At 40.6% G+C, this 25,577-nt stretch overlaps 1 protein-coding gene across 1 annotated transcript in view; it reads right to left on the reverse strand.

Moving 5' to 3' along the window:
- The window catches only part of RTN1 (reticulon 1), a 245,726-nt gene that overhangs the window by 107,435 nt on the left and 112,714 nt on the right, over positions 1–25,577 (reverse strand). Inside the window, exon 2 of the mRNA XM_064292545.1 lies at positions 4,353–5,129. Within this exon, the coding sequence (XP_064148615.1) occupies positions 4,353–5,129 (777 nt within the window). The remainder of the gene's footprint in view (positions 1–4,352; positions 5,130–25,577) is intronic.

Here is a 25,577-nt window from a genome sequence, read left to right on the forward strand (position 1 = left end):
TATAGAAGCTAGTGGAATATACCACTTCAATCTGGATTCTGCCCTCTCTGCTTGCCCAAGTTCCCTGATGACCTCCAATTCACTTTTGAATTATCTTATTTGATTTCTCAACAGCACTTGACATATTGTCCTCTCTTCCTTTGGCTTCTGCAACACTATCCTCTTCAGATTTTCTTCTCGCTCTCAATCATCTTCGTGAGCCCCTTATCTTTTCTCTTTCCAGCCATTATCTGTTGGTCTTCCCCAAAACTCTACCCTATGCTCTCTTCTCACTTTACATTCTATCTCAAGGTGATTTCACCCACTTCTGCTATCAATAGGTCTCAATTACCATCACTGTGCTGATGACTCAAAGTCTCTGGGTGGCACAAAGTGCTTGACTACCAACCAAAATGTTGGTGATTTGAACCTACCCAGAGGCACCTCAGAAGACAGGCCTGGAGATCTGCTTCTGAAAGGCCTTGAAAACCCTATAGAACAGTTCTATTCTGTATATTCTGAATCCACTCAATGGCAACTAATAATAACAACAACAGCATGCTAATGACTCACAACTTGGCTCTCCCAGAGAATAAGAAGAAAACAAGGCAGAATGGGCTAAGTGCAACTGTATAGTACAAAGTACTAGAGGCACTTAGAAGGGATAATGGAGGAAGTTTCATTTCAATTAGTCTTGAAATACAAATAGAGCTTTGAAATGCAGAACTAGGCCAAGAAGAATAAACTACATGAGCAAAGATATGGAGTACGTTCAAAGAGCAGCAAATTCAAAAGTTTAACTGGAGTATTGTGGGGGCTGATACAGGGTGATGCGACCGGAAACGTAAGCAGGCCCTTGTTCATGTAGGGCCTTGAAAGCTGATTTAAGAGTCAGTAGTTCATCAGGCAGGCACTAGTGGGTTCTGCAAGAGTTAGAATGAGCTTAGGAGAGAAAAAAGTAGAAGGAGGAGGATCCACTAAGAGGACAATGCAATAGTTGAGAGGAGGAATTATGATAACGTAAAGGGTTTTTTTTAAATTTTTTTTTTTAAAGGGTAGTAGTGCTGAAAGGATGGAAAACCAAACCCATTGCTGTCGAGTCTGTTCTGACTCATAGCGACCCCATAGGACAGAGTAGAACTGCCCCATATGGTTTCCAAAGAGCACCTGGTGGATTTGAACTGCCAACCTTTTGGTTAGCAGCTGTAGCTCTGAACCACTACACCACCAGGGTTTCCAAAAGGATGGAAAGGAGATGAAAACTCTAGAGACACTAAAGAGAGGGAAACAATAGACATTGGGTCTGATTCATGTGACAGGTGAGAATAGGAAGGATGTCAAACATCGCTTAGCAACAGTGAGCCTAGAAGAGTAAAATGAATGAGGGCTCCATACCCAGAAACATGGAAGTCAGTAGAATGAGCTGGTTTGATGAGAACAGGGATGGAAATTTTTATGTTGGATGTGTCTTCCCTCCCCGTGGCATAAATCAAAACCAAACCAAACTGGCTGCCATCAAGTTGATTTTGACTCATAGCAGCCATATAGCACAGAGCAGAACTGCCCCACAGGGTTTCCAAGAAGCAGCTGGTGGATTCAAACTGCCGACCGTTTGGTTAGCAGCCAAGTTCTTAACCACCGAGCCACCAGGGCTCCAATACATCCTTCCAGTTTCTCATACTAGAAGCCTCTGTCTGACCACCCAAACTACTAGATCTGATTAAACTCCTGCTTGTACAACATTTCTAGAATACCATATAGCAAGCAGATAGAGCATGAGCTCAGAGGGCCACAAGTGGTCCTGCAGGGCAGCCCACCCTGCATGCCAGCTGGCTGGATGCTGCGTAGTTCAGGAGATGGGCCGGCGTTCACTCATTCCTTACAACCAGGAGCCCCAAGCAGCTTTATATTTGTTTGCGTGATGATTTGATTTATGTTTGCCTCTTCACCCTTTGTCATCTTCCCTGAGTCCAGACTGAAAGCACCATGAGGGCAAGGCCCAGCCAAGGTATGCTATCATATGCTCAACACCTCACACAGTGCTTGGCATACAGTAGGTACACAACAAATAGCACTCACGTGAAAGCTACCTCAAATCTTTAGAACAGTTCTTAATCTTAATCAGGCATGTGGCTCAAAACCGCCCTCAGAGAGTCCAACTTAGTATAAATAGCTCTGGATAGGGCCCAGACAACCGCATTTTCTAACTCTAAGGGTAATTCTAACATTCACCTCCAGTTAAGATTTCCAGATTTAGACAATGAAAATACAGGATGCCCAGATACATTTGAATTTCAGCTAAACAATGAATACTTTTTAGCATAAGTATGTCCCATGAAATATTTGTATTTTATCTGAGACTTTGAATTATGGTGTTGGCGAAGAATACTGAATATACCATGGACTGCCAGAAGAACAAACAAATCTGTCTTGAAAGAAGTACAGCCAGAATGCTCCTTAGATGTGAAGATGGCAGTGGGGGTGAAGATGGCCTTAGACATGTTATCGGGAGGGATCAGTGCCAGGAGATGAACATCATGCTTGGTAGAGTACAAGGTCAACGAAAAAGAGGAAGACCCTCAATGAGATGGACTGACTCAGTGGCTGTAATAATGGGCTCAAACATAGCAACGATTGGGGGGATGACGCAGGACCAGGCAGTGTTTCATTCTGTTGTATACAGGGTCACTGTGAGTCAGAACCAACTCAATGGCACCTAACAACAACAACATCTGGCAACACTACCTCCAGGTGAAAATGACTGTTCTAGAGCATTCAGAAAAGATGGCTACAGGGTTTAACTTTATTTACTCACAAGAAAGAATGATATCAGATAGCTGTGGGGTATGGGAGGAAAGGGCCTGATGAGTTTAATCGTAAGTGAAGGTGCCACATTAAAAATAGTCCATACTTAACCCACCTCCTCTGCCACAGACTCAATTCCAACTCATAGTGACCCCATAGGGTTTCCAAGGCTGTAAATCTCTCAGGAAGCAGACTGCCACATCTTTCTCCCACAGAGCCACTGGTGGTTTCAAACCGTGGACCTCTCGATTAGCAGTGAATCGCTTTAACCACTGTACACCCCTTAATCCATACTTAGTATGAGTCAAAGGAAACTGTAGTGCTTGAGGACAGTTTCCTTCATTCTTAAGGGGCACTAAAAGTTTAACAAAATGCTAGAAGGAACGTGGCAGACATTTAGAACAGAAGTTTTCTTACCCTTGTTTAAAGCTTTGTGGGTCTCAGTTAAGATAGTGGTTATTATGTGTCAAGACTGACACAGCAAAACTACAAACAGTCAACTAAAATAATCAAATAGCTATAAATCTGGAGAAGTTAGACCACCCACCTGCAGAGATGTTTTTATGGATGATGATAATTATGATGACATAATTAAGAGGGAGAAATAGAAAGGTGAACATGGGCCTGTTTAGCAAGTGGCAGATGCCAGTATCCAAATGTGAAGATGCAAAAGTTAGAGATGCAAAGGCTAGAGGAGGCGGGGATGTGGGGGCTGCCTCTGCTCCTCCCACACAGGATGGGGTGGGACAGGGTAGGTATGGAACTTCCTGCTGCCACTCGGCCACCTAGGATACAGGAGGCCGCTTAAAAGAATGAGTCCAAGAGTGGTTTAACATTTTGCCTTGAGTCAGAGCAGGAGAATGTTTACATTGAAAAAGATCACAGTTTAGTGGATTCCAAACCTTTTTAACCAAAATAAAATCCTTTAGTTTTGAAAAATAAAATTGCATGCAGAACTTCAATAAACTAAAAAGATAAATATGGCAATGCTGAGTTGCAAGGGGAGGAGTATCCTTCTTTTAGGTTTCTTCTCACTGTCCAATCCTACCCCCTACCAATATACATTGACATCTCCCCCAACATTGTCAAACTTAGAACTGGGGCCCGGAATGTAAAATGCGCTCCTCAAAGAGCTCCAGTTGGTCTGGGGAGAAGAGGTCTGGAGAGAACAGTAAGGGCGCTCTCCCCATGATGCCCCCGGAAGGTACCAGGTCTGGGAAGGAGAGCCAACCCAGAAGCAAGCAATACCTCCCTCTGTGATCTGAACAGTAGGACCACATGGGGATCTTAAGGTTTTCAATGTTCTCATGCCTCTCCCGTCAAATGAAGAAAGAAACATTTTACTAAGCAAATCTGATAGGACTTTAAGGAAAATTCCAGATCTCAAATTTTATGCAATGGATAAAAAAGTTGTTTGTTTACTAAATTGGTTAAACTAAATGATATTTAAGGGAAAGTCATACAGTAAAGTATTTTGAGTGTCAATCTTCATTTGTTAATAAGTGGTTTAGGAATTCAGATTTCCATGTGACGGGTTTTCCCAAGGAAGGGCACACCAGCTCCTTTACCTGTTCCAGAAGATGGAGGAGTGACAGATCCTGGACTGTCATCCTCAGGCTCTGAGACAGTGACAGTGGGGACTGTGTCGGGACTTGGTTTCAGGCAGATGTCTTGCTTCTCAGGGGTCTTCTCCTGGGTAGCAGCCTCAACTGAAGGCTCGATCTCAGTCAGCGTGATTTTGACGGGGGCTGTGATCACAGGAGCAGCACTGTGCTGTTCTTCACGGAGATCATCCACATAAGGTGCATATGTTGACTCTTCAAATAAATGGTCCTTGATGATCTTTCCTTCCACAGGAACTGGTTTCTCGGGTTCACGGACCCCTTCTAATTTTGTTGAGCTCCCCGTGTCTTTATTCTTGAAGTCTAAGTCTTTATCCTCCAACTTGGAGTGACATTGCTCCTGTTGCTTGACTTCTTCTGGCCTGGTTATGTCAATGTATTTATAGGCTTCTGCTTTCATCTGGTCCAGAGGGTCTGCTAAGATCTTGTTCACTTCCATAGACTCTGCAGGAGTCATCTCTATTCCGGAATCAGAACTAAATAAGCCAAGAGGCTCTGTGCTAGGCACATCTGGCAAGGAGGGTCCAGCAGTACACAACTCTTCAGGGCTCTCTGAACTGGTGACATGGCCATTTTCCTTCTGCAGAATTCCAGTGAAATACGTAGAATCCACCTGAGGTGGGTAACGGATGTCGGAAATAAGAGACGTGTAACAGGTTCCTTCTCCATCTCTTAATGTTGTTGAAAAGGTATGATCCATGAACCTGGGGGCATCTGGCACACCTATGAATCAAAACAACAGCACACAGTGAGTGCGGGCTTGGCTTCAGTTCCCTGTCCTATAACCCACTACCTGTTCCATAGTCTGCGGAGACCTGGCACCTTTCCCCCCAGAGAGACCTCAGAGTTCTCTTGGAGCACTGGCATGTTAATTTGCCTTGTCTCTCTGATAATTTAGCACACAGAATTTTCCTGGCAGCAAACCACAGAGGCCCACACAAGCTGCCATGCCCAGATAAGTTGGGAAGAGATTACAGAGGACAAGAAAATTGATTTTCGACATCTACTACCTCAATGCACAACGACTTGATCTTACTGAGTATTATTAAAGAGAAAATCTCTTTGTGTCAAAGTATGAATGACTCTTTAAATAGTGGCTGAAATGTGGGCTAATTCAGGTTTGTAAATGCAACAAGAGGATAGTAAACTGGGGAGTGGGAGGGAACCCAGTTTTGGACACTCACTGAGCTGGAAGATGCCTCAAGAGACCTTCTGGTCCAGTCCTGGTGTTCATAGACTCCTGCCCCTTCCTGGATTTATACCATCCATTCTTTATTTAAAGGTCCTCAAAGAAAGGACTCCTAGTTTCCTGATGGCCCCATCCCAAAGTAGTAGTACCTTAATGGCATGCTTCCTTAATTATTCAGTTTCCCCTCATTTTGTTTCCCATCCTCTTTCACTCCTCTACTACCCATTCTTTGCCTTCCAGTAGGATGCAAAATGACCCACTAGAGACTTCTTAGTTTCGCTGGTGATGCTAAGGACAAAGCAAGTTTCCAAGTCAGTCCATAAAATGTTTGCACCTGGCCTTCATTCTACTAATAAACACACCAAGAAATTCATTCAGAGTGAGAAAATGAGAGCCCCCTATTGTTTTTCTTTGCTGTAAAATACTGTCAGAGAAGAAGAAAATTAACATTTACTGAGGTTTTACTATGTGTTAAGCAATGTGATTTTACCTGTGAAATAAGTAAGCCCCACACTCACAACACATACACAAACATATCACACATACACACACAGCACACACAACATAAAAACCCTTAAGACACATTCCAAAATAATCCAGATTAGGGCACCAACTGATATAAGAGGAATAAAAAATAGTTGTTGTTGTCATTAGGTGCCATCGAGTTGATTCTGGCTCATAGCAACTCCATGTGACAGAGCAGAACTGTCCCAAAGGGTTTTCTTGGCTGTAATCTTTATGGAAGCAGATTGCCAGGTCTTTCTTCTGCAGAGTCACTGGGTGGGTTCGAACTGCACAGTAATATGATGATATTAATAGCTAACATTCGAGTGCTTGCTATGCATTAGACATAGTTCCAAGCTTTTTATTAATATTGACTCATTTGATCATCAAAGCAATCTTAGAAGGTTGATACTGTTATTAGTCTCATTTTACAGATGAGGAAACTGAGGAACAGAAGGGCTAGATAACTTGCCTAAGATTTCACAGACAGGAAGTGACAGAGCTAGAATTCAAGCCCAAGCAGTCCAGAAGCCAAGAAACCTCCCCTCGTGCCCTTTGCATCTTTTTAAATCAGCTTGTGCATCTTTTTAAAGTAATTTTGAATCAGTATTTTTATAATTAAACTTAACTTTTGTCCTTTCCTAGCTTTGTCTATGGGGAATGGAAAAGCACAAAGCTTCTTTGCTGATTCACCACTCTCTTACCTCAGCCCCTTTGCACTGGCTATTTCCTTTGCTTGGAACACCATTCTCCCAGATATCTGCACACCTAACTCCCTTACCCCCATGTCTTTGCTCAAATGCTATCTTCTCACTGAGGACTACCTGATCACCCTCTCTAAAATGGTAACCTGCCCTCCCCTCTCTGTTCCTTGGTCCTCTCATTCTCCTCTACCCTTCTCTAGCTCTTCTTTTCCCTGCATCACTAACCTCCTTCAATGACACTGTATAATTTACTTATTTATTGTTTGTCTCCCCTTGCTAGGCAAGCTCCATGAGCACAGGGCTTTTTGACTATTTTGCTTACTAATGTTACCCAATACCTAGAACAGGACCTGGCACATTAGTAGGTACTCAATTAAAAAAAGGAATAATAACAATGATGGGCCGTATTGCCTAAGCATACACAGAGCACCAAAGGAAAAGCTATTAGATTTAAATCCTTGTATGCACACGCACTTTTTATCCTAAAGAGTTCTTAAAGCTCTTTATTACATGGGCTTAGCTTGAAAGAAGGCCTCACTGGAAGCAGGGGGATCAATTCTGAGATATTCCACTGTAGACATTTGGGCCCTGGTTCTCTGCCACAATTATTTGCAACCTCCAGGTTTTAATAAGTCGTTATCCACTAGAAAGTAAGGAAAATTTTGCCCATGGCTATAAATAGTCTGGGGCTTGGGGAGTAGGGAAGAAGATGCTCTCCCAGAGAACACACAACATAGAGGTGGTTTCTAGCGCTGTGTTACAGTCATTATCATTTACCACTCCATTCTTCCTTTTCAGGAGCGACCACAGAACTTCTGGCCCTCATCCCGATACCTGGCATGCTGCATAGCCCTCCAGCCCACTGTCTTCTGCCACCAGAGTTATCACATTAAACACAACTGCCATCTGCTAAGCAACCACCAAGGATTCTGCCCCACCTCAGTGGATAATCCTGAAGCTTCAAAGCCTGGCATTTGAGATGACATGAATTTCACCTGGCATCGCAGCCCTGTCTCACAGCTTGTCTTACTTTTCTAGTTCCGCTGTAACACAAATGTCACAAGTAGGCGGCTTTAAAGAACACAAACTTATTTTCTCATAGTTCTGGAGGCTAAAAGTCCAAATCAGGGTTTCTGCCATGTGGATTCCTTCTTTGTTGATAGCCTCGAGCATTCCTTGGTTCTTCGTGACCCTCGTATGGCATCTTCTTCCCCAGTGTGTACTCACATTTGTGTCTCATCTGCTCTCTTTATAACTCCGAAGTGACTGGGTTCAGGACTGAGCCTACATGGTATGGCCTCATTAACAAAACAAAACCCTATTTCCAAACATGATTACATCCACAGGTATTACCCATTGCCATCAAGTCGATTCCAACTCATAGAGACCCTATAGGGACAGAGCAGAACTGTCTCATAGGGTTTTCAAGGAGCGGCTGATGGATTCGAACTGCCAACCTTTTGGTTAGCAGCCAAACACTTAACCACCGCACCACCAGACCCCTCCACAGGTATAGGGGTTAGGATTTCAACAAATACTTTGCAGGAACACAATCCAATCCATAACACTGCTCCTTTCACTTACCCTCCACTCCAGGCATTCAAGGAGCCCTGATGGCACAGTAGTTAAGTGTTCAGCTGCTAACCAAAAGGTCAGCGGTTCTAACCCACCAGCCACTCTGCAGGAGGAAGATGTGGCAGTCTGCTTCCATAAAGATTACAGCCTTGGAAACCCTATGGGGTAGTTTTACTCTGTCCTATAGGGTCACTATGAATCGGAATTGACTCGCAGGCAATGGGTTTGTTTCTTTACTAGGCATACAAAGCCACTCTCAACCTTGCACTTACTCAACCAGCTCTTCTAGGCTTTTCTAGTTCTGTCTGTCACTCTCCATCTCAAACTCTGGCTAACATAAAATACCCATCACTCCTCCAACACTCTGTCCTTCCAAGCTCCACATTCAAATCTCTGCCTTTTAACCTCAAACCATTCAAGATAAATATCTTTAAGTGCCACCACCTCCATGATGAATTTGCTGACCGTTCCTACTGTTCTCCCTCCTCCTTCATGTAACAATTTATACCACTCATGAGTCATGTATGACATATGTCATATATGTCCGTGTTATCTCCTACTAACCTGTCAGATCCTGGAGTTTTAGGCTTATGCTTTGCACACTGTATTGTGCATAAAAGACACCCATACAAAATGAATAAATGAATGAATAATGGATCAACCAATCAATGACTAGACTTATTCTATACAGCTACTGAGAACAAACGAAGACTAACTCATGCAAATTACGGAGAGGATGTTTTCAATCTGTCATATGAAAGAATGGTCTAAAAATTTGAGTGTTTCTGGTCATGTTGGAAACTCAGGCAGAGAGAAACTCAGTGTCTATGGCAGGTCATGGACAGAAACCCGAACTTTGTAGGAAGTTAGATGAGTCAACTGTAGAAATCCCCTCCAACTTTCTATGATTTTGTACCGATTGGCTGACCTTGTAGTCTGATGCAACTTCCTTTACTTCTTCCCTTCTTATAAAACGGTATCAATATAATTTCCCCAAGGTGATACCTCAGAGAATAGGGGCCTCCCAGATGTATGGTAATAACTGAGGGAGCAGGACCTAGATTACATTTACACTATTTGAGAGGCTAGAAATAAAGCCAACAAGTGGGAAGAACCCTTACCCTTGAATTTCTTATCCTGACAGCTATGTCTTGCTCAGAGAGCCCAGGATGATATTGGAAGGACTCCTCTGCCACATTCTACAAATGCCACCAAGTAGAGGAAGAGAAATAAAGCCATTTCTGTAAACCATACATTTTAAACAGCACCGTGTTAGAATCCTCTTGAAAGCAATGGATAATCTAAATATTTTGAAGGTGGTCACGTCCCATTTTCTTAAACTGATCTAAATACCCTGATTTTTAGAGTTTTAACAGAAATTGAAAATGTATATAAAGGTATATACAAATGTACATAAAACTTTTGGAAACAGAAAATTCTTCTAGACAGGAAATTATGTGAGAGCAGCGTCCTGTGAGGATTGTTGGAACCAGGAGGCAGAACGGAGCCTTGGGGCTCGGGAAAACCCATCAATTCTTGTCAGTGCTTCCTGCAGAGATGACAGATGTGGGCACTGAGGCAGAGAGCACAAGCCAGCTGCCCCAGACAGGAACGAATATTGCGACACTGTTAAATACAAATCTACTAAATCAGAGTGCCTTCCTTGTCTAGGCTAGATGTTACTACCTTTCTGTGCAACCAAGAATTCCTTGAAACATCTGACTTCTTCATTCTCTCTGGCTGTTTCCTGGCCACTTAGAAGTCTGATTTATACTGAGGTGGATGTACATAGAGAGTCAATGCGTGGACCCACAGATGCTTGCCCACTCAGGAGGTGGCTGGACAGGGAGGTCACAGCAAATTCAGTTCCTGGATACATTTCAAATGGGATTGATTTTCAACTTACAAGAAACTTCTCAGGAAAGTACTTATAATAAAAATTGATGGATCCATAGGTCACTATTTTTAGCCAAAAATAAGTGCAAGAAAGATGACAATGAGCTGAAACCATTGCCATTAAATCACAACATGTGCTGATAAAATCAGGATTTTTGTATCCACTGATGTCATAGATCGGAACTAGTCATGAGATAGGCAAGTTCAGCAACATCTCAAAGGGTGACTGTTCTGTTATTATTATTATTATTTTAGCTCTCTGGCCATAGTAAGGAATGAGATGATGACTTGCTCAAGTTCATTTTTTCAAGGAAACCTTCAGCCCTAAAGCCTTATTTTCTAGCTCTGTGATTCATTGTCAAACAATCAACCTCATCCAATTGGTTGGCTTACAGCTTAGTTTGTATTCTGGCTCTAACACTAATTAACACTTGGGAGGCTCTGGGCAAGTTAGCCTCTCTGATCCTCAGTTTATTCATCTTTAAAATGGGGACAATAATCCTACCTTATTGGGTTGTTATGAGAATTAAATGAGATAATGCACTTGGCTCTATGCACAGAACATATTACACACTCAATAAATGAGAGCTGTTGATTGTATTATCATTTATTTTGCAGGAAGATGCTAGGCCTTTGCCACATATTACCAGCTGTCCATTAGTCTGTTCTTTTATCTTTAATGACACGAGATCAGGGAAGTTTGGGCCAGAAGGAGTTAAATATGGCCAATCCACACTCATACACAGCTTTGGGGTATGCCTTAGATGGGAAAGTCCCCAGAGTGCAAGGCAGCAGCTGTCTGCACAGCTCCATGAGCAGGTGGTTGTTCATTATGTACTTTCTAGTGAACGCAACTGCCATGGGTTCTATCACAAATGTGGTGATGACTCTGACCTGAGCATGAGAGTTAAAATTTGCTAAGACAATGGACATACAGGCATGGAGGTGTTCAGTGCCCGGGGGTAAGCTTTCTCCCTTGTGAACTGAGCTAACTCGGACCTCTCAGGACTGAGGTAAGGGGTCTCTGGCTTAAGACAATGTTTCTGTAACTCTCTTACTGCTCTGTGTATCCTGAAATGGGAACAAAGAGAATGTCAAAACAGAAAGACTAGCTATACCAAAAGGTTTTCTGAGGACAGATGTAGAAATGCTCTTAGAGAAACATCTGGCTTACCCTTCTCCCTGGATTGGAAAAAAAAAAAAAGACAAATAATTATTTGCGTAAAGGCAATACTAACAGGGTACAGGGGACATTGGAGTCCCTGGGTGGTGCGAACAGTTAAGCATTCAGCTGCTAACTGAAAGGTAGTTGGTCCAAGTCCACCCAGAGGCACCAAGGAAGAAAGTCCTGGTGACCTTCTGAAAAATCAGCCATTGAAAACCCTCTAGAGCAACGGAGGAAGAAGACGAGTCAGGAACAGGAAGAGGAAATGCAATGGGTGGCTTTTTCCCTCCGTGAACAACTACCTCCTTTGCCATGAGACCAGAAGAACTGGATGGTGCCCCGCTACCAGTATTGCGTGTTTTGATCAAAGGTTCTATAGAAGGATCCTGATCAAAAAGAAGAAAATGGAGAACAGAATTTCAGGTCCTCGTGGAATCCAGATTTTCTGGAGCCACAGAGGCTGTTCATACAGCCTGACACTATTGCCCCGAGATAATCTTTAAACCTTAAACCAAAAATAGCCCCTGAAGTCTTCTTTAAACCATAGTTTAACTTAATTAGTAAAGTATGTCTCCCTTAAAGAACTATCTATATGGGATCAAACTGACAACAGCAACCTGAAAGGTTAGATAGGAAGCTTAGGGGGCAGTGACATCACGTTAATGGAGGAGGAAGAATTTGGAAAGGGAGGGTGAAAATGGTTGTACGACTTGAAGCATGTGATTAATGTCACTGAATTGTACATGTAGAAATTGTACAACCGGTGTATGTTCTGCTGTGTATGTTTTCAACAACAACAACAAAAATAAATAAAACAAATTATTAAAAAAAAAACCCTTCTGGAGCACAGTTCTACTCTGACACACAAACGGTTGCTGTGAGCCGGAATTGAATCCACAGCAACTGAAGAGATAAGGGATATTAGTCCTATTCCATTCAGAAATATCAAAAAAGAGGACAAAACAAAAAACTGGAGTGACAGTAGGGGTGAGGAGAGAAGTAAATATTAAAACTAAAAAATTAAAGTCCATGATACAATGTGAAGAATGTAACCAATGTCACTGAACCATACATGCAGAAATTGTTGAATGGGAACTTATTTTGCTGTGTGCAATCGCACTAAAAATACAACAAAGTAATAAATAAAGGCCAGAATCAGGGAGCTGAATGCACCTATCCCAGAATCCTTAGCCCTTAGGCTGCCCGTATGATGGATGGCTGTAGTCTGGACAGTTAGGCTGCATGGCTTTTTCCCTGAAGACTCCCACTCATCTTTCCTGAGCGCTAAACAATCAGTAGGCCCCGAGTGTGGAGGATGTGACACACTGGACAACAGAGCCACTAATGAGGGATGGATATGCCAGGGAGGCTCTAGGAGCCACTATGTCACCTAGAAACCATTCTCCTCCTATAATTAAGCTGGCTGTAATTTAACATGATAAATGGGCTCTGAAAAATCTAGGTACACTCATTTTTTACCAATTTTTTACCTATGAGTGATGAAAATTAGTTAAGAGTTAAAAAAAAAAAAAAATGAGCCTGCATTCTCTAGCAACAGACTCTAAGCCAAAGCTGGTGACATGTGTAGGGGGTTTAAGAATATGAATAACTACTCTTTCTTTCCCCAACTTGCTGCCTTATTTAACGCTTGTCTGCCAAAATAACAGATTTAGCTGCTGGGACTGCAAAATTAATGTTTAATAAAAAATGATTCAGCAAGTTTTTATGTTTGGTTTTTCTATGAAGAGCCTGGCTTGCACAACCTACAGGGTTTTCACTTAGGCAGAAAATTTTGTTAAAGGAAAAATCTGGCCCAGCAGACAGACTCCATCTAAGTTTCTTTGACAGTTCTCGGCTGTGCCTTGGAAAGCATAAAGCATATAGACAGTCATTTTGGTGTCACCCCCTCCAACAGTGTCACTCAGTATGGTCCCCAGCCCCCACACCCACCTAGTGACGCCACTTTAGCAACCCTACAGGACAGAGCAGAATCAACCCATAGGATTTCCAAGGCAGTAATCTTTACAGAAGCAGAATGTTAACATCTTTCTCCCATGGAGCAGCTGTAGGTTCGAATCACCAATCTTTCAGTTAGCAGCCAAGCACTTAACCACTGTGCCACCAGGGCTCCTTGTCATCTAATTCAATCCTCTCCCAAATACCAGGATCTCATCTACAAAATTCTTGACAGATCACCTCCCAACCTTAGTTTGAGTACCACCATTGATGGGGATCTCACTGCTTTGCTATGCAAGCCTACTTATTAGTAAGCACTGTGGTGAACAGCCTATGCCTAGGAGTCAAAATGTATGGCTTTGAATACTATGCTTACCTTGGATAAGCTTTTAATATTTCTGTGCTTCAGTTTCCTTGTGATATGAAGACGAAACGAGATAGTGGAATCAATCCACTAAGAATCATTTCTGATTCTTATTAAGGATTCATTAAATACTGACCAGTATTATTTTTTTAGTTGAACTTTAATATGCCTCACTGTTGCTTCCCATCATTTTAAGTCCCAGTTTTGTCTTGTATTAGCGGAAACAGATACTTCAGCAAATAACAAGAAAACAATACTTTGCATAAAGGCCTAATCTCCCTAATGCATAAAGAGCTCCTAAAAATCAAGAAGAAAAAGACCTTCACTTTTCATAGGAAGAACAATATAAATGACCCTGTATCATAAAATTGCAAATCAAAACAAGATGGCTTTTCTCCCCATATCAGATTGGGAAACACTTTTTAAAAGTTTGACAGCACACTCTTTTGGTGAAGCTAGGGGAAAACAGGCACTCTCTTACTGGGAAGAGGCTGGTAGGGATGCAACATGATATAATTCCTATAGAGGGCAATTTGACAATGTCTATCCAAATTACAAATGCACTTTCTCTTTGAAGCAACAATCTCACCGGAAATTATTCTGTAGACACACCTGCCCATGCACAAAATGAACATGCAAAAGATTATTCATTACAGAATAGTTTGCAATAACATAAATTGGAAACAACTAAAATATCCATCATCATGGCCTAGTTAAACAAACTATGTACCTCTACACGTAGGATGTTATGTAGTTGTCTGAAAGAATGAGAGAGATCTCCATGAGCTCATACGGAAGGATTTCCAAGATAAGTATTAAGTGAAAAGAGGCCAAATATGTGTGTTTAGATAAAGATATACAGAATTTTAACTCACACATAAGGAAAGGGGAAAAATAAGAATATATGTTTGCATTTGTTTGTATCTGCATAAAGAAACAGTGGGAGAATATACAAGAAACAAAGTGGTTAACTGCGGGGGGCCAGGACAGGATAGAGAGTGATAGAAACGAAAGCGAGACTTTTCATTACGGACTTCTTTTTTTTTAAAAAAAAAAAAAATTCGTCCTGAATCAGTTGAATGTATTACCATTCAAACATTCAACTTCATTTAAAAACAAAGAAAAAGAAAGCAATGTGGGATGACAGCATGAATGCTGCACAAGCTATGAAGGAAAGCCCCAGCCCAGATCCTTTCTTCTACATGAGACTGTCGAACATTTGAAGACAGATATGGTCTCTTAGTCTCATGGTTCAGGTGAGAACCCTCTTCATTCTTTTTTCACAGGTTTGCTTTCCTCACACTGTTTGTGAGCTCCTAGAAAATATGCACCTTTTGTCTCACTGTTTCCGTTGTGCAAAGCACGCTGCCTGGCACACATGGAGTTTGTTTAGTAAGTACTTATGGAACAACTCAGTGAGTAGGTGTCCAGATTCATCCTCTTGCTGATTATGATCAGGGCATATGCTCAAGATTGCAATGTTCCTCTAAAATCTGACCTAAACTGATGAGGACAGAGAGGGACAGTGAGATTATTTCTCCTACCAGTTTTGATTCCCTTGAATTGTACTTCCTATTTTCAGTCCCACACTTTTACATCTGCCCACATGGTTAACTCGAGTGTTGCATTTGCGGCTGACTAAAACATCAAATGGGCACATTAGTTTTTTGTTTTTTATTAACAATTGCATAGTTTCAAAATGCTCTTTTAGCCACAGCCCTGGACATATTTTGTAAGTTTGAAAGACATTAAAGTCATAAGCAAAGAATCTTCACATTGTCTCAGATTCACATCTATCGTTTAGAGCAGACTGAAGAAGAGACGCTAGAAAGGGGCTTTACCTCAGCCTGGAGTCATCCCTAAGATCAAGCGGAAGCTGGAGTTGGGGTCTTTCCATTAGAATGGGTTTTAGAAAGGGAAATTTAAGGCTGCGGAGCACAAGTTCACCCCTTACAGGGTTACCACCAGCCCACATGATACCTTGAAAAAAAAAAAAAATGGTAGAGTGTGCTTTAGGGTGTGGCATGCTGTGGTAGAAAAATCCCAGGAATCAGAGGACCTGGACTGGAGCTCCTTCTCCATCAATTACTGACCTTCAATGTCACTAAACTCTCTGAGCCAGTTTCCTCACTTGCAAAATGAAGGCAACAACAATTAACATTTAAACTACATGCTTACTACTGTGCTCACTATGTTAATGAGATAATTAAATAGATTATCTCATTTAATCCTTACAACATTCTATGAGGCTTGTTTTTATCATGCCCTTTTTTTTGTTATAGAAGGAGAAACCGATGTTTAGAGAGGTTAAGAAATTTGCTCTCACTGCCAAAAATGGCAGAATCAGAACTTGGATTTAGAGCACTGACTGCAAAGCTGATGCTATTGGCAGTATTCTTGAGATTGCTGGGAGGATTAAAGGAGACAGGCTTCTTAAGCAAAGCTAGTTGGATCTGGATCTGAAGTCACGTCACAGCTAATGATGCAGTAAAGCAGAAAGAAACCATCTCCACACAAAGTAGACTCAATGCTGGGTCAATGTTTGTTCCTTACATAAATTGTTAAGTGGTTGTGGCAAAAAGTGTGTACGCCAGAACTTATATTTTACTGGGAGTACTGCAAAGTGGATTTCAAAAACTCTTAGGCTGAATATGTGTTTGAGTACCGGTACGTAAGAGAATGCTTTCATTTTGAAATGTAATTATCGTTAGCTACCATTTTGCTTTTCTACGGTATGCCTCCTTCTTTCTCAAGTTTTCAAAACCTAACTCACGTGTTCTGCTAGTAATGCAATATTTGAGATTTAAATTTGGGTTTTGAAAGTGCCTAACTTCAAGCTTATCCTCATGATGGAATGCAGGCTATTAAAACAGGGGCAGGTGAATGACATCTTGGGATAACTTAGAATAAAACTGAAATTCAGTACATACCACTTGTTAGACCCAAAGGAAAACCCCTCTAAGAAAGACACACACACACTTACATGCTGTCAAGATTAAAATATATGCAGAAAATTCATCCCACAAGGGTACAGAAAATGGGCCTCAGAGGTAACCATACTAATCAAGGAAAGTGACAAGGAAGATTAATGTCCTTCATTAACAACCGCATTCATTTTGTGCCTCTGATCTATCTGACCTACAGACCCAGGTAAACTGTGTGTTTAAAGCAGGACAATAACTCAGCCATCGAAGTGCCAGAGTTTGGGAATATTGATCCAAGTGGCTCTGAGTAATTAGCCAGGAGACCATGTCAGGATTTCTTTTCTTCCCACTTTCTTTCCTTTTATCTCCAGGAAGAAAAAGGACAATAAATAATTAGCAATGAATTCAAAACATGCACAACTTCTGACATTAATGCAAATTTTCAATTAATTGCACATTCTAAGGGGGCAATTAAAATATTGCATTGCCACATTGTAACCTGCCTACATGATAATAAAAATACACTGTCTTTAGGAACTTGAGAAGGGCTGCTGTTGTGATGAAAGTGAGACTTGCACTGGGGCTTTAACAGACATTTGATTTTGCACAGGCAGAGGGACGAGTCAGGAGGTCATTTCAGTGGCAGAAATGATAGAAAAGGCAAAGGAGAAGTAATGAGTAGGTAAGTATCCTGACTCTGAATGGAGAGCTTGGGAAGTGTGAGGACTCAGCAGCTCAGGCCAGAAGGGATGGCTGGGGTTATGGGTTTAGCACGAGGATTTGAAGAGGTAGTAAGAAACAAGTATCCAGTGACTGTTTTAGAGAACTTAAGTGACTTGAACAATTAGTCAAATAATAATTTCCACAATGGCAGCCTTCAAGTTTTGGGGTTATGTCAAACTAAGTATGCAAGTTTTTTTAAATTATAGAAGTAATAATACATGATGACTATAAAACATTTTTTAAATACAGACATACTTAACGTATTTTTATGCAAATAACGTGCACCTTCTGCATTTGTTTGCCAACCACACCCTCCCCTACAGGGTATTTTGTAAGCACCACTATGCCAAATTTTTTTTTTTTTTAACGTGTTGCTATAAAAAATATAGCATAGTGCACTTACACAAAAATACCTCATGGAGGGAGGGCATGCTTGGCAAACAAAGGAAGTAGGTGTGTGTTATTTGCATAAAAATATGGGGTAAATTTAAAAGTTAAAGTCTCTCAAGAAGAACTAGATGGTGCCCAGCTACAACCAATGAGTGCCCTGACAGGGAACACAACAGAGAACCCCTGAGGGAGCAGGAGAGCAGTGGGTTGCAGACCCCAAATTCTCATAAAAAGACCAGACTTAATGGTCTGACTGAGACTGGAAGGACCCTGGTGGTCATGGCCCCCAGGGCTCCTGCTGGCCAGGGACAGGAACCATTCCCAAACCCAACTCTTCAGACTTGGATTGGACTGGACAGTGGGTTGGAGAGGGATGCTGGTAAGGAGTGAGCTTCTTGGATCAGGTGGACACTTGAGACTATGTTGGCATCTCCTGCCAGGGGGGGAGATGAGAGGGTAGAGGGGGCTAGAAGCTGGCGAAACGGACACAAAAAGAGAGTGGAGGGAGAGAACGGGTTGTCTCATTAGGGGGAGAGTAATCGGGAGTATGTAGCTAGGTGTATGTAAGTTTTTATGTGAGAGACTGACTTGATTTGTAAACTTTCACTCAAAGCACAATAAAAATTATTAAAAAAAAAAAAGTTAAAGTCTCTATCCCTACCCCCATTTCTCAGAAATAACATACAGATAATATTTAGGGAGTTGTAGGCATTTTACTATTTTCTATACGAATGGAATCATATACATTGCTTTAAAACGTGCTTTTTACTTTCTGCACTATATCAAGGCCATACTTCCATTTAGATATATAGAGATCTACCTTATATATTTTTTAAAGTCAGTATTCCATAAAATAAATGTTCAAAGATTCATTTAAACATTCCCCTTATGTTGGACACTTACATTTTCTCCAGTTTTTTTGCTATTATAAATAATGCTGGAATGAACATCCTTAAAGTATGTGAGTTTTTGATGAGGCCAGTGAGGCTCAGGGATGTATATATTTTTTAATATTTTTACTTTACAACACAGGTATTTGAAAACGGCCTAGTAAAATGCTCTTCTTTGTGTCAAACCTGTATGTCAGATTGGACAAACTCGGAGAAAATATAGCAGATAAGGAGCAGGATTCAACAATATAAAAAAAAAACTTAAAAGTTTTTTTTTTTTTTTTTAGAGGCTGAGAAAAGGAGTGAGTGACTTAAGCATATGATATGAAGAAAAAGTGAACATTTCACAGCAACTCTCATTTAAGTGTAGCCTGGAGCACTAGGCTGTGTGATCAGGGACTGGAGCAGATGAGCTGAAAAGAAAGTCCTTTTACTACAAAAGTGGCTGGTTAAGGAAGTCTTGCAGAAATAAAGAGATCTGAGCTCAATCTTAAAGGATGTGAAGGATTTGTATAGGCTAAAGAATAAGTAATGAATTCTCAGGGACAGAAGTGTTGATGCTTTGATATTCAAATAAATTCAGATAGTTTTTTGAATTTCTATATATTCCATCTAAACTTTGGATACCATCTTACAATCATCCTTCTTTTGAGCAGTCAGAAATGAATGTGTCATATGTGAGGGCAAAACAGACTCCATAAATGAGCTAGTATGTGAACAGTTAAAATAGTCTGGGGAAAATCCACCTCTATAAATAAGAGCTTGCAGAAGACACTGATTTGTTTGTTCTCTAAGATTTCATAAAATGCAAGTAGAAGCCAAAACCAAATGTACCCTGGAAAAGGAACCAGCACTCAATTATTATGTCAATAATTCAATACGAGCATTAAATTTTCATGTTTTTTAAAAAAAACTCATAAAAACAATCTACAGGACATTATCTATTATTATTATCTATTACTGTTACTTATTATATTACTATTATTATTATCTATTATGTCTAGTGTTAAAAAAAAAAAAAAAAGTGTTAAGAGTCCCGAAATCATGGTTCCTAAGGGTTGTACTTTGTTCTAGTTAAGAAATGAAAGAGCAGATGCGGCAACAAATAAAAGTCAATTCTATTTAAGTGTTTTGTTTCGTTTTTAATTTTTTTAACAATCAGCTGGAGTTTTAATCTGTCCGTCAACACAATATGGTTTTCAAAATAAATGCTCCTTGAAAAGAGCAGTTGGAAAGAAAACAGGATCAATAATTTTCCTTTCTTAAGTGTGTAGAAATAGGCCTTGGTTGATGTATAACTTCTATTTCTTTAATGATTTTTTTGCTCCAAACTTATGTCTATTATACAACATATTATTTTTTTAATTACTTGTGAGTTAGTAAAGTTCCTCTATTTGGACAGAAACCAAGGGTTAAAACCAAGCTATCAAATTGCCTATTATCTGCTGGCCATTGTTTGTCACATGACCCCAGAGGGAGCTGATTTTTTTTAAAAGATAGCCTTTAAAGAAAGTCTTTACGTGAAAACACTCCAGATTCTTTCTCTGGCTGTAAAGATAACAATAGTTTCAATATTATTTTTCAACATATTTTTATATCCTATAACTGAATCTTTTGTTCTAGGTTCAAAGAAATGGAAGGAAATTGAACTACTTTCTGATTTTCATCATTGGACCATTATCATGCCTTTGGAAGGACTGTTTTATAAGACACAAAACTAAAAACATTTACTTGGTACATGGTAATTACCATGGTAGGTGTTTAAAATCTCAACGACGCCAATCACTAAAAAAGTGGAAATTCTAAAATAGGTATTTGGTAATACCGTGAGAATTACGAAGGCATGACAAACCTAACAATGATATAACAAGCCTGATGTTTTTCAGTGTTTATTTAACTTCATTTATTCATTCATTCATCCATCCAATGTATACTGAATACCTACCATGTACTTGGCACTATTCAAGTTTCTGTAGATGTAACAGTGAACGAGATAGACACTGTCCTGGTCCCATGGAAGGCAGAGACAAATTAACAAACATACAAACACACAAGCATGCCAATGTAATAGAGACAGCCAACTGTCTCCCAGTGTCCTTCTCGCCCTTTTTCCCTTTAGCAATAGACACTTCCCCATCCCAAGGCATTTTAGCATATAGCACCCAGCTAAAGACTATACTTCTCAGCCTCCCCCTAGGTGTGGACACGTAGCTAGGATGTGCTGTTTCTGAATCACATCCTTAAAGAAGAAGCCACTTGCCCTTCACTCTTTTTTTGCCCTTCTTGTGAGCCAGAACATGAAATGGTATTGGTGAACCGGTTGTAACAATGCAGATGAGGGCAACACCTAATGAGCAACAAGATAGAAAGAGTCCTGATGACCTCGTGGAACAGACACCTACCTGACCACTCACCTACCTCTGGACTGTTAACATGAGAGAGAAATAAACTTCTAACTTGTTCGAGCCACTCTATTTTTACATGTTTGTTGTAAGAGCTTAGTCTATACCTTAACTAATACAACAGATGAATAAAATAATTGACAATTATAACAAGTGCTCTGAAGGAAACAAACAATTGGATAAGGGAAAGAATAAAATGGTATCACTGGGAAGGGGTGGATTACTTTAAATAAGATGCTCAGGCCTCTCTGAGGAGGTGACACTGAAGCTGAAACCTAAAAGGTGAAAAGAGGTAATACGCAACTTTTGTATTTTTCCATGGTCCCTTCCTTCAATTCGTGCTCCCTCTCTATGTTTTGACTGTTTTGTTCTTCTCATCCTTGCCCATGAGTATATGGTATATGGTACAAATACCATTACTGGTATTCCTGATCTTTCTCAATGTGCCAAGGCTATCTTCTCCATGTGAAAAACTGCGTTAAGTCAGTCAACCACCCAGTGACAAACCTTACTGAATGGTGTTGTCTACCTTGTGTTATAGTCACACTAGACCAGGAAATAACCGAGGGCAAGAATTGTCCTATTTATCTCTGTATCCCTAGCACAATGCCTAGCACTTAGTAGAAGTTCAATAAATATTTACTAGGATTACAAGGGAGTCCTTGGATGGTGCAAATGGTTAAGCATTTGGCTGCTAACTGAAAGGCTGGTAGTTCAAGCCCACCTAGAGACACCTCAGAAGAATGGCCTGGTGATCCACCTTAGAAAAACCAGTCATTGAAAACTGTATGGAGCACAGTTCTGCTCTGACACACATGAGGCTGCCATAAGTCATAATCAGCTTGATGGCAACTGGTTAGGTTTACAAAGTAAGATTTGGCAAATGTTTGAATAAATTTACCTGTGAGTGGCTTTATCTTGCTACAGACCTTTGGCAACACAGAGATAGGACCTCATAGCACCTATTTTGTGTAAGATAGCTCTTCCAAAGGTTTGGTAATGCTCTAATGATGAAAATCAGGATTTAGATCTTCTGCCCTGCCCATTCCTGGGTTGGACAACTAGCAGTAACTGAGGTGTGGCCTTATCCCTAGAATGCTGGATGCATCATGGCTCTTGAGCTGGTCTGTTTTTGTCACCACTGCACAAAGTATAATTTTAAGAAACAAAAATGCCACATGTCACAGAGCCCTGGATGACTGTGGTTAGAAGGGCTAAGCAATCACAGTAGCCGCCATTATCCCACCTCCAGTTTCTGTCCCATCATTCATTCAGGGATGTGGGTGGCTTTAGGTACAAGATGACATTGTATCAGGGCCTAGAACTTTGACAATAACATCCTAATATGTTTCTTTTCCCCTCCTTTCATTTAACTCTATATGTCTCCCTGTTAAAGAAAACACAAACCCATCCTAGCTAATAATAATGAGAATATTTATTTAAATATTCCTTATGTGCCATGAAAACCCTGGTGGTGTAGTGGCTAAGTGCTACAGCTGCTAACCAAAAGGTCAGCAGTTCAAATCCACCAGATGCTTCTTGGAAACTCCATGGTGCAGTTCTACTCTGTCCTCTAGAGTCGCTATGAGTTAGAATTGACTTGACGGCAGTGGGTTTGGTTATGTGCCATACACCGTGCTAACTGTTGTACATGCTGTCTTAGTCATCTAGTGCTGCTAGAACAGAAATACAAGTGAGTGGATTTAACATAGAGAAATTTATTTCTTCACAGTAAAATAGGCTAAAAGTCCAAATTCAGGGTGTCAGCTCCAGGGGAAGGCTTTCTCTGCCAGCTTTCTCATCAATCTTCCCCCAGACTAGGAGCTTCTTTGTGCAGGAGCCTCGGGTCCAAAGGACACGCTCTGCTCCTGGCACTACTTCCTTGGTGCTATGAAGTTCCCAACTCTCTGCTTGCTTCTCTTTCTTTTTATCTCTTAAGAGATAAAAGGTGGTTCAGGCCACACCCCAGGGAAACTCCCTTTATATTGAATCTGGGATGTGACCTGAGTAAGGGTGGTGTTACAATCCCACCTAATCCTCTTAACATAAAATTACAATCACAAAATGGAGGACAACCACACAATACTGGGAGAATCATGGCCTAATCAAGTTGATACACACATTTTGGGGGGAACATAATTCAATCCTTGGCACATGCATTAACTTATTTCAGCTCTGTAAAACCTTATGAAGCAAGCACTACTATTATTCCCATTTTATAGGTGAGGAAACAGAGAAAGTGAAAGCCTTGAACAAGGTATCACAGTTCTAGGGTGAACTGGACCGAGGGGTTTCCCAGGACGGGGAGCTTTCAGTGCTAAAACTGGGAGAATTCCAGGCAAATCAGGATGAGTTGTTCACCATATGAGTAGCTGAAGAAGAATTTAAACCTAGGTAGTTGGATTTGAAAGCAGTTGCTCTTAATCTTTCTGTTACACTGCTCATTTTTTTTTAAGTGTTCATTACTACAAAGAAAAAAAAAAAAAAAAAGAAGTTCTCTCTAGGGCATCTGGCAAATGTTAAATAAAAGCAGTGATAGCCAGGAAGTCTCTTACAAGAGGTCATGCCATTCTGCACTGCAATCTCCATCAGTGTGTTTTTCAAAATGCTATCAGCATAGGCACTTTGAAAAAGATGCCTTTTGATTTGGCACCTGGAGATAGTCAATATCAATGCATACCAAGCATTTCTGAGGCTTAAAGCACTTGCGTATCCATGATAAGAACGTGACTATGAAAAAGTTCACTGCTAAGCCTCATTATAAATGAGATACATTTTTCATGAACACTCTCCCCAGCAATGAGTTGTTTTGCCACTGGAGCCCCACAATAAAGGATGAGAACTGTGCTGCTTGCAGAACAAGGCTGAGAAAGCAGAACACTGAAATGCAGTCTTATGAGATCTGCCATGCTTGCCTCTTGTGCATTAAGATTAAACTGAAACAGAATTAAAGAAAAAGCAAAAGCGTTTTTCCTCTTTGCCTTTATCACACAACAGTACATAATCCTGAGCAATATCAAAAACCAAGGCACCTCTTGGCTCTATTAGGGAACCAACTGCTTCAATTCCTTACATGGTCGCTGGGAGCTCATCTTCAAAGAGACCACATTAATAAACACTTATCATGATACCAAGGTAAGATAGAGTTCCCTGCCCAATGCATTGGCTAAAGCTATGTTGAAAGGTAAGGAACAAAATATAGATGAAGGAGAAAATGTTGTGGACATGCAGAGGAGGGAGGCCTCATATGTGACTTGTGGGATGTGATGGAGTTTCCCAGAAAAGTTGGTGTTGGGGTGGATGGATACGATGGCAACAGGAGGAGATAAGAAGCCCCACCCTCCTCAAGTAGAGAAAACGGAATGAACGAGCAAAGCTGTGAGAAAGTCTAACAAGTCCTAAGAAAAAAAAGATTGCCCGTGTAGTTGACACTACATACAGGGAACACAAAACAAATAAACAAATCAAAAGTTAACAGCAATACAGAACTTGGGATTTCAAAGACTAATTCACAGTTTCATTTTGTTTAGATGTCTGGGTTTTGGAAATGCATCAGATCTGTGTCAAGGCCAATTCAATATTCACAGAACTCTACCTGTTTCTATGGTTTTCCCAAAACATATCACTGAAAACTTTGTTATAGTCAAGCTTTATGTATGTATGTATGTGTATACGTAGGATTGAATTATTTTCATAAACCAGAACTTCATTGGAATTAATATTGATTAGATCAGTTACCTGTTGTTGTCAAGTCAATTTCAACTCATAGTGACCCTGTAGGACAGAGTAGAACTGCCCCACAGGGTTTCCAAGGAGTGGCTGATGGATTTGAACTGCTGACCTTTTTGTTAGCAGCCAAGCTCTCAGCTCTCCACCAAAAGGTCAGCAGTTGGAATCCACCATCTGCTCCTTAGAAACCCTATGGGGCAGTTCTACTCTGCTCTATAGGGTCATTATGAGTTGGAATTGACTTGATGGCAATGGGTTTGGCAAAATCAATTACAGATATTCAAAAATAGACTTAGATTTTCAAACCAGGTTTATTCCCCTGGAGACTTGCCAGCCTTGAATACTTAAGAATTATGTAATGATGTGAGCTTTCCTTCCCTTAGCAAAATCACTCATCGTTAACAGGATATGTATTTGGAATTATTTCCATAATTGTTGTGATGGATTTGTGATGATCCATTTACATTCTCGTTCCCCAAATGACATTTTGGCGCCATGTTTGCAAAATGGTTGACTTGAAATAGCATGTTACCTGTGACCACTGAATCAATCAGAACAACAGACTTCAACAGTGTTTATCAACAGGTTTCTTAACAAATGAACTAAGAATAACTAAGGGTTGCTGGTAAATCCATCAGTTAGAACTATATGCAAGAAGTGCAGGCATCACTTTTTAAGGTGCCAAGTTGGCTTCTTCTACAAAATTAAAACCCAAGTGCATCTGTGAGCACCATGGAGGTATATGAATCATAAGCATTCA

This window comes from Loxodonta africana, chromosome 10, assembly GCF_030014295.1.
Source record: "Loxodonta africana isolate mLoxAfr1 chromosome 10, mLoxAfr1.hap2, whole genome shotgun sequence".
In the NCBI taxonomy this organism is placed as follows: Eukaryota; Metazoa; Chordata; class Mammalia; order Proboscidea; family Elephantidae; genus Loxodonta; species Loxodonta africana.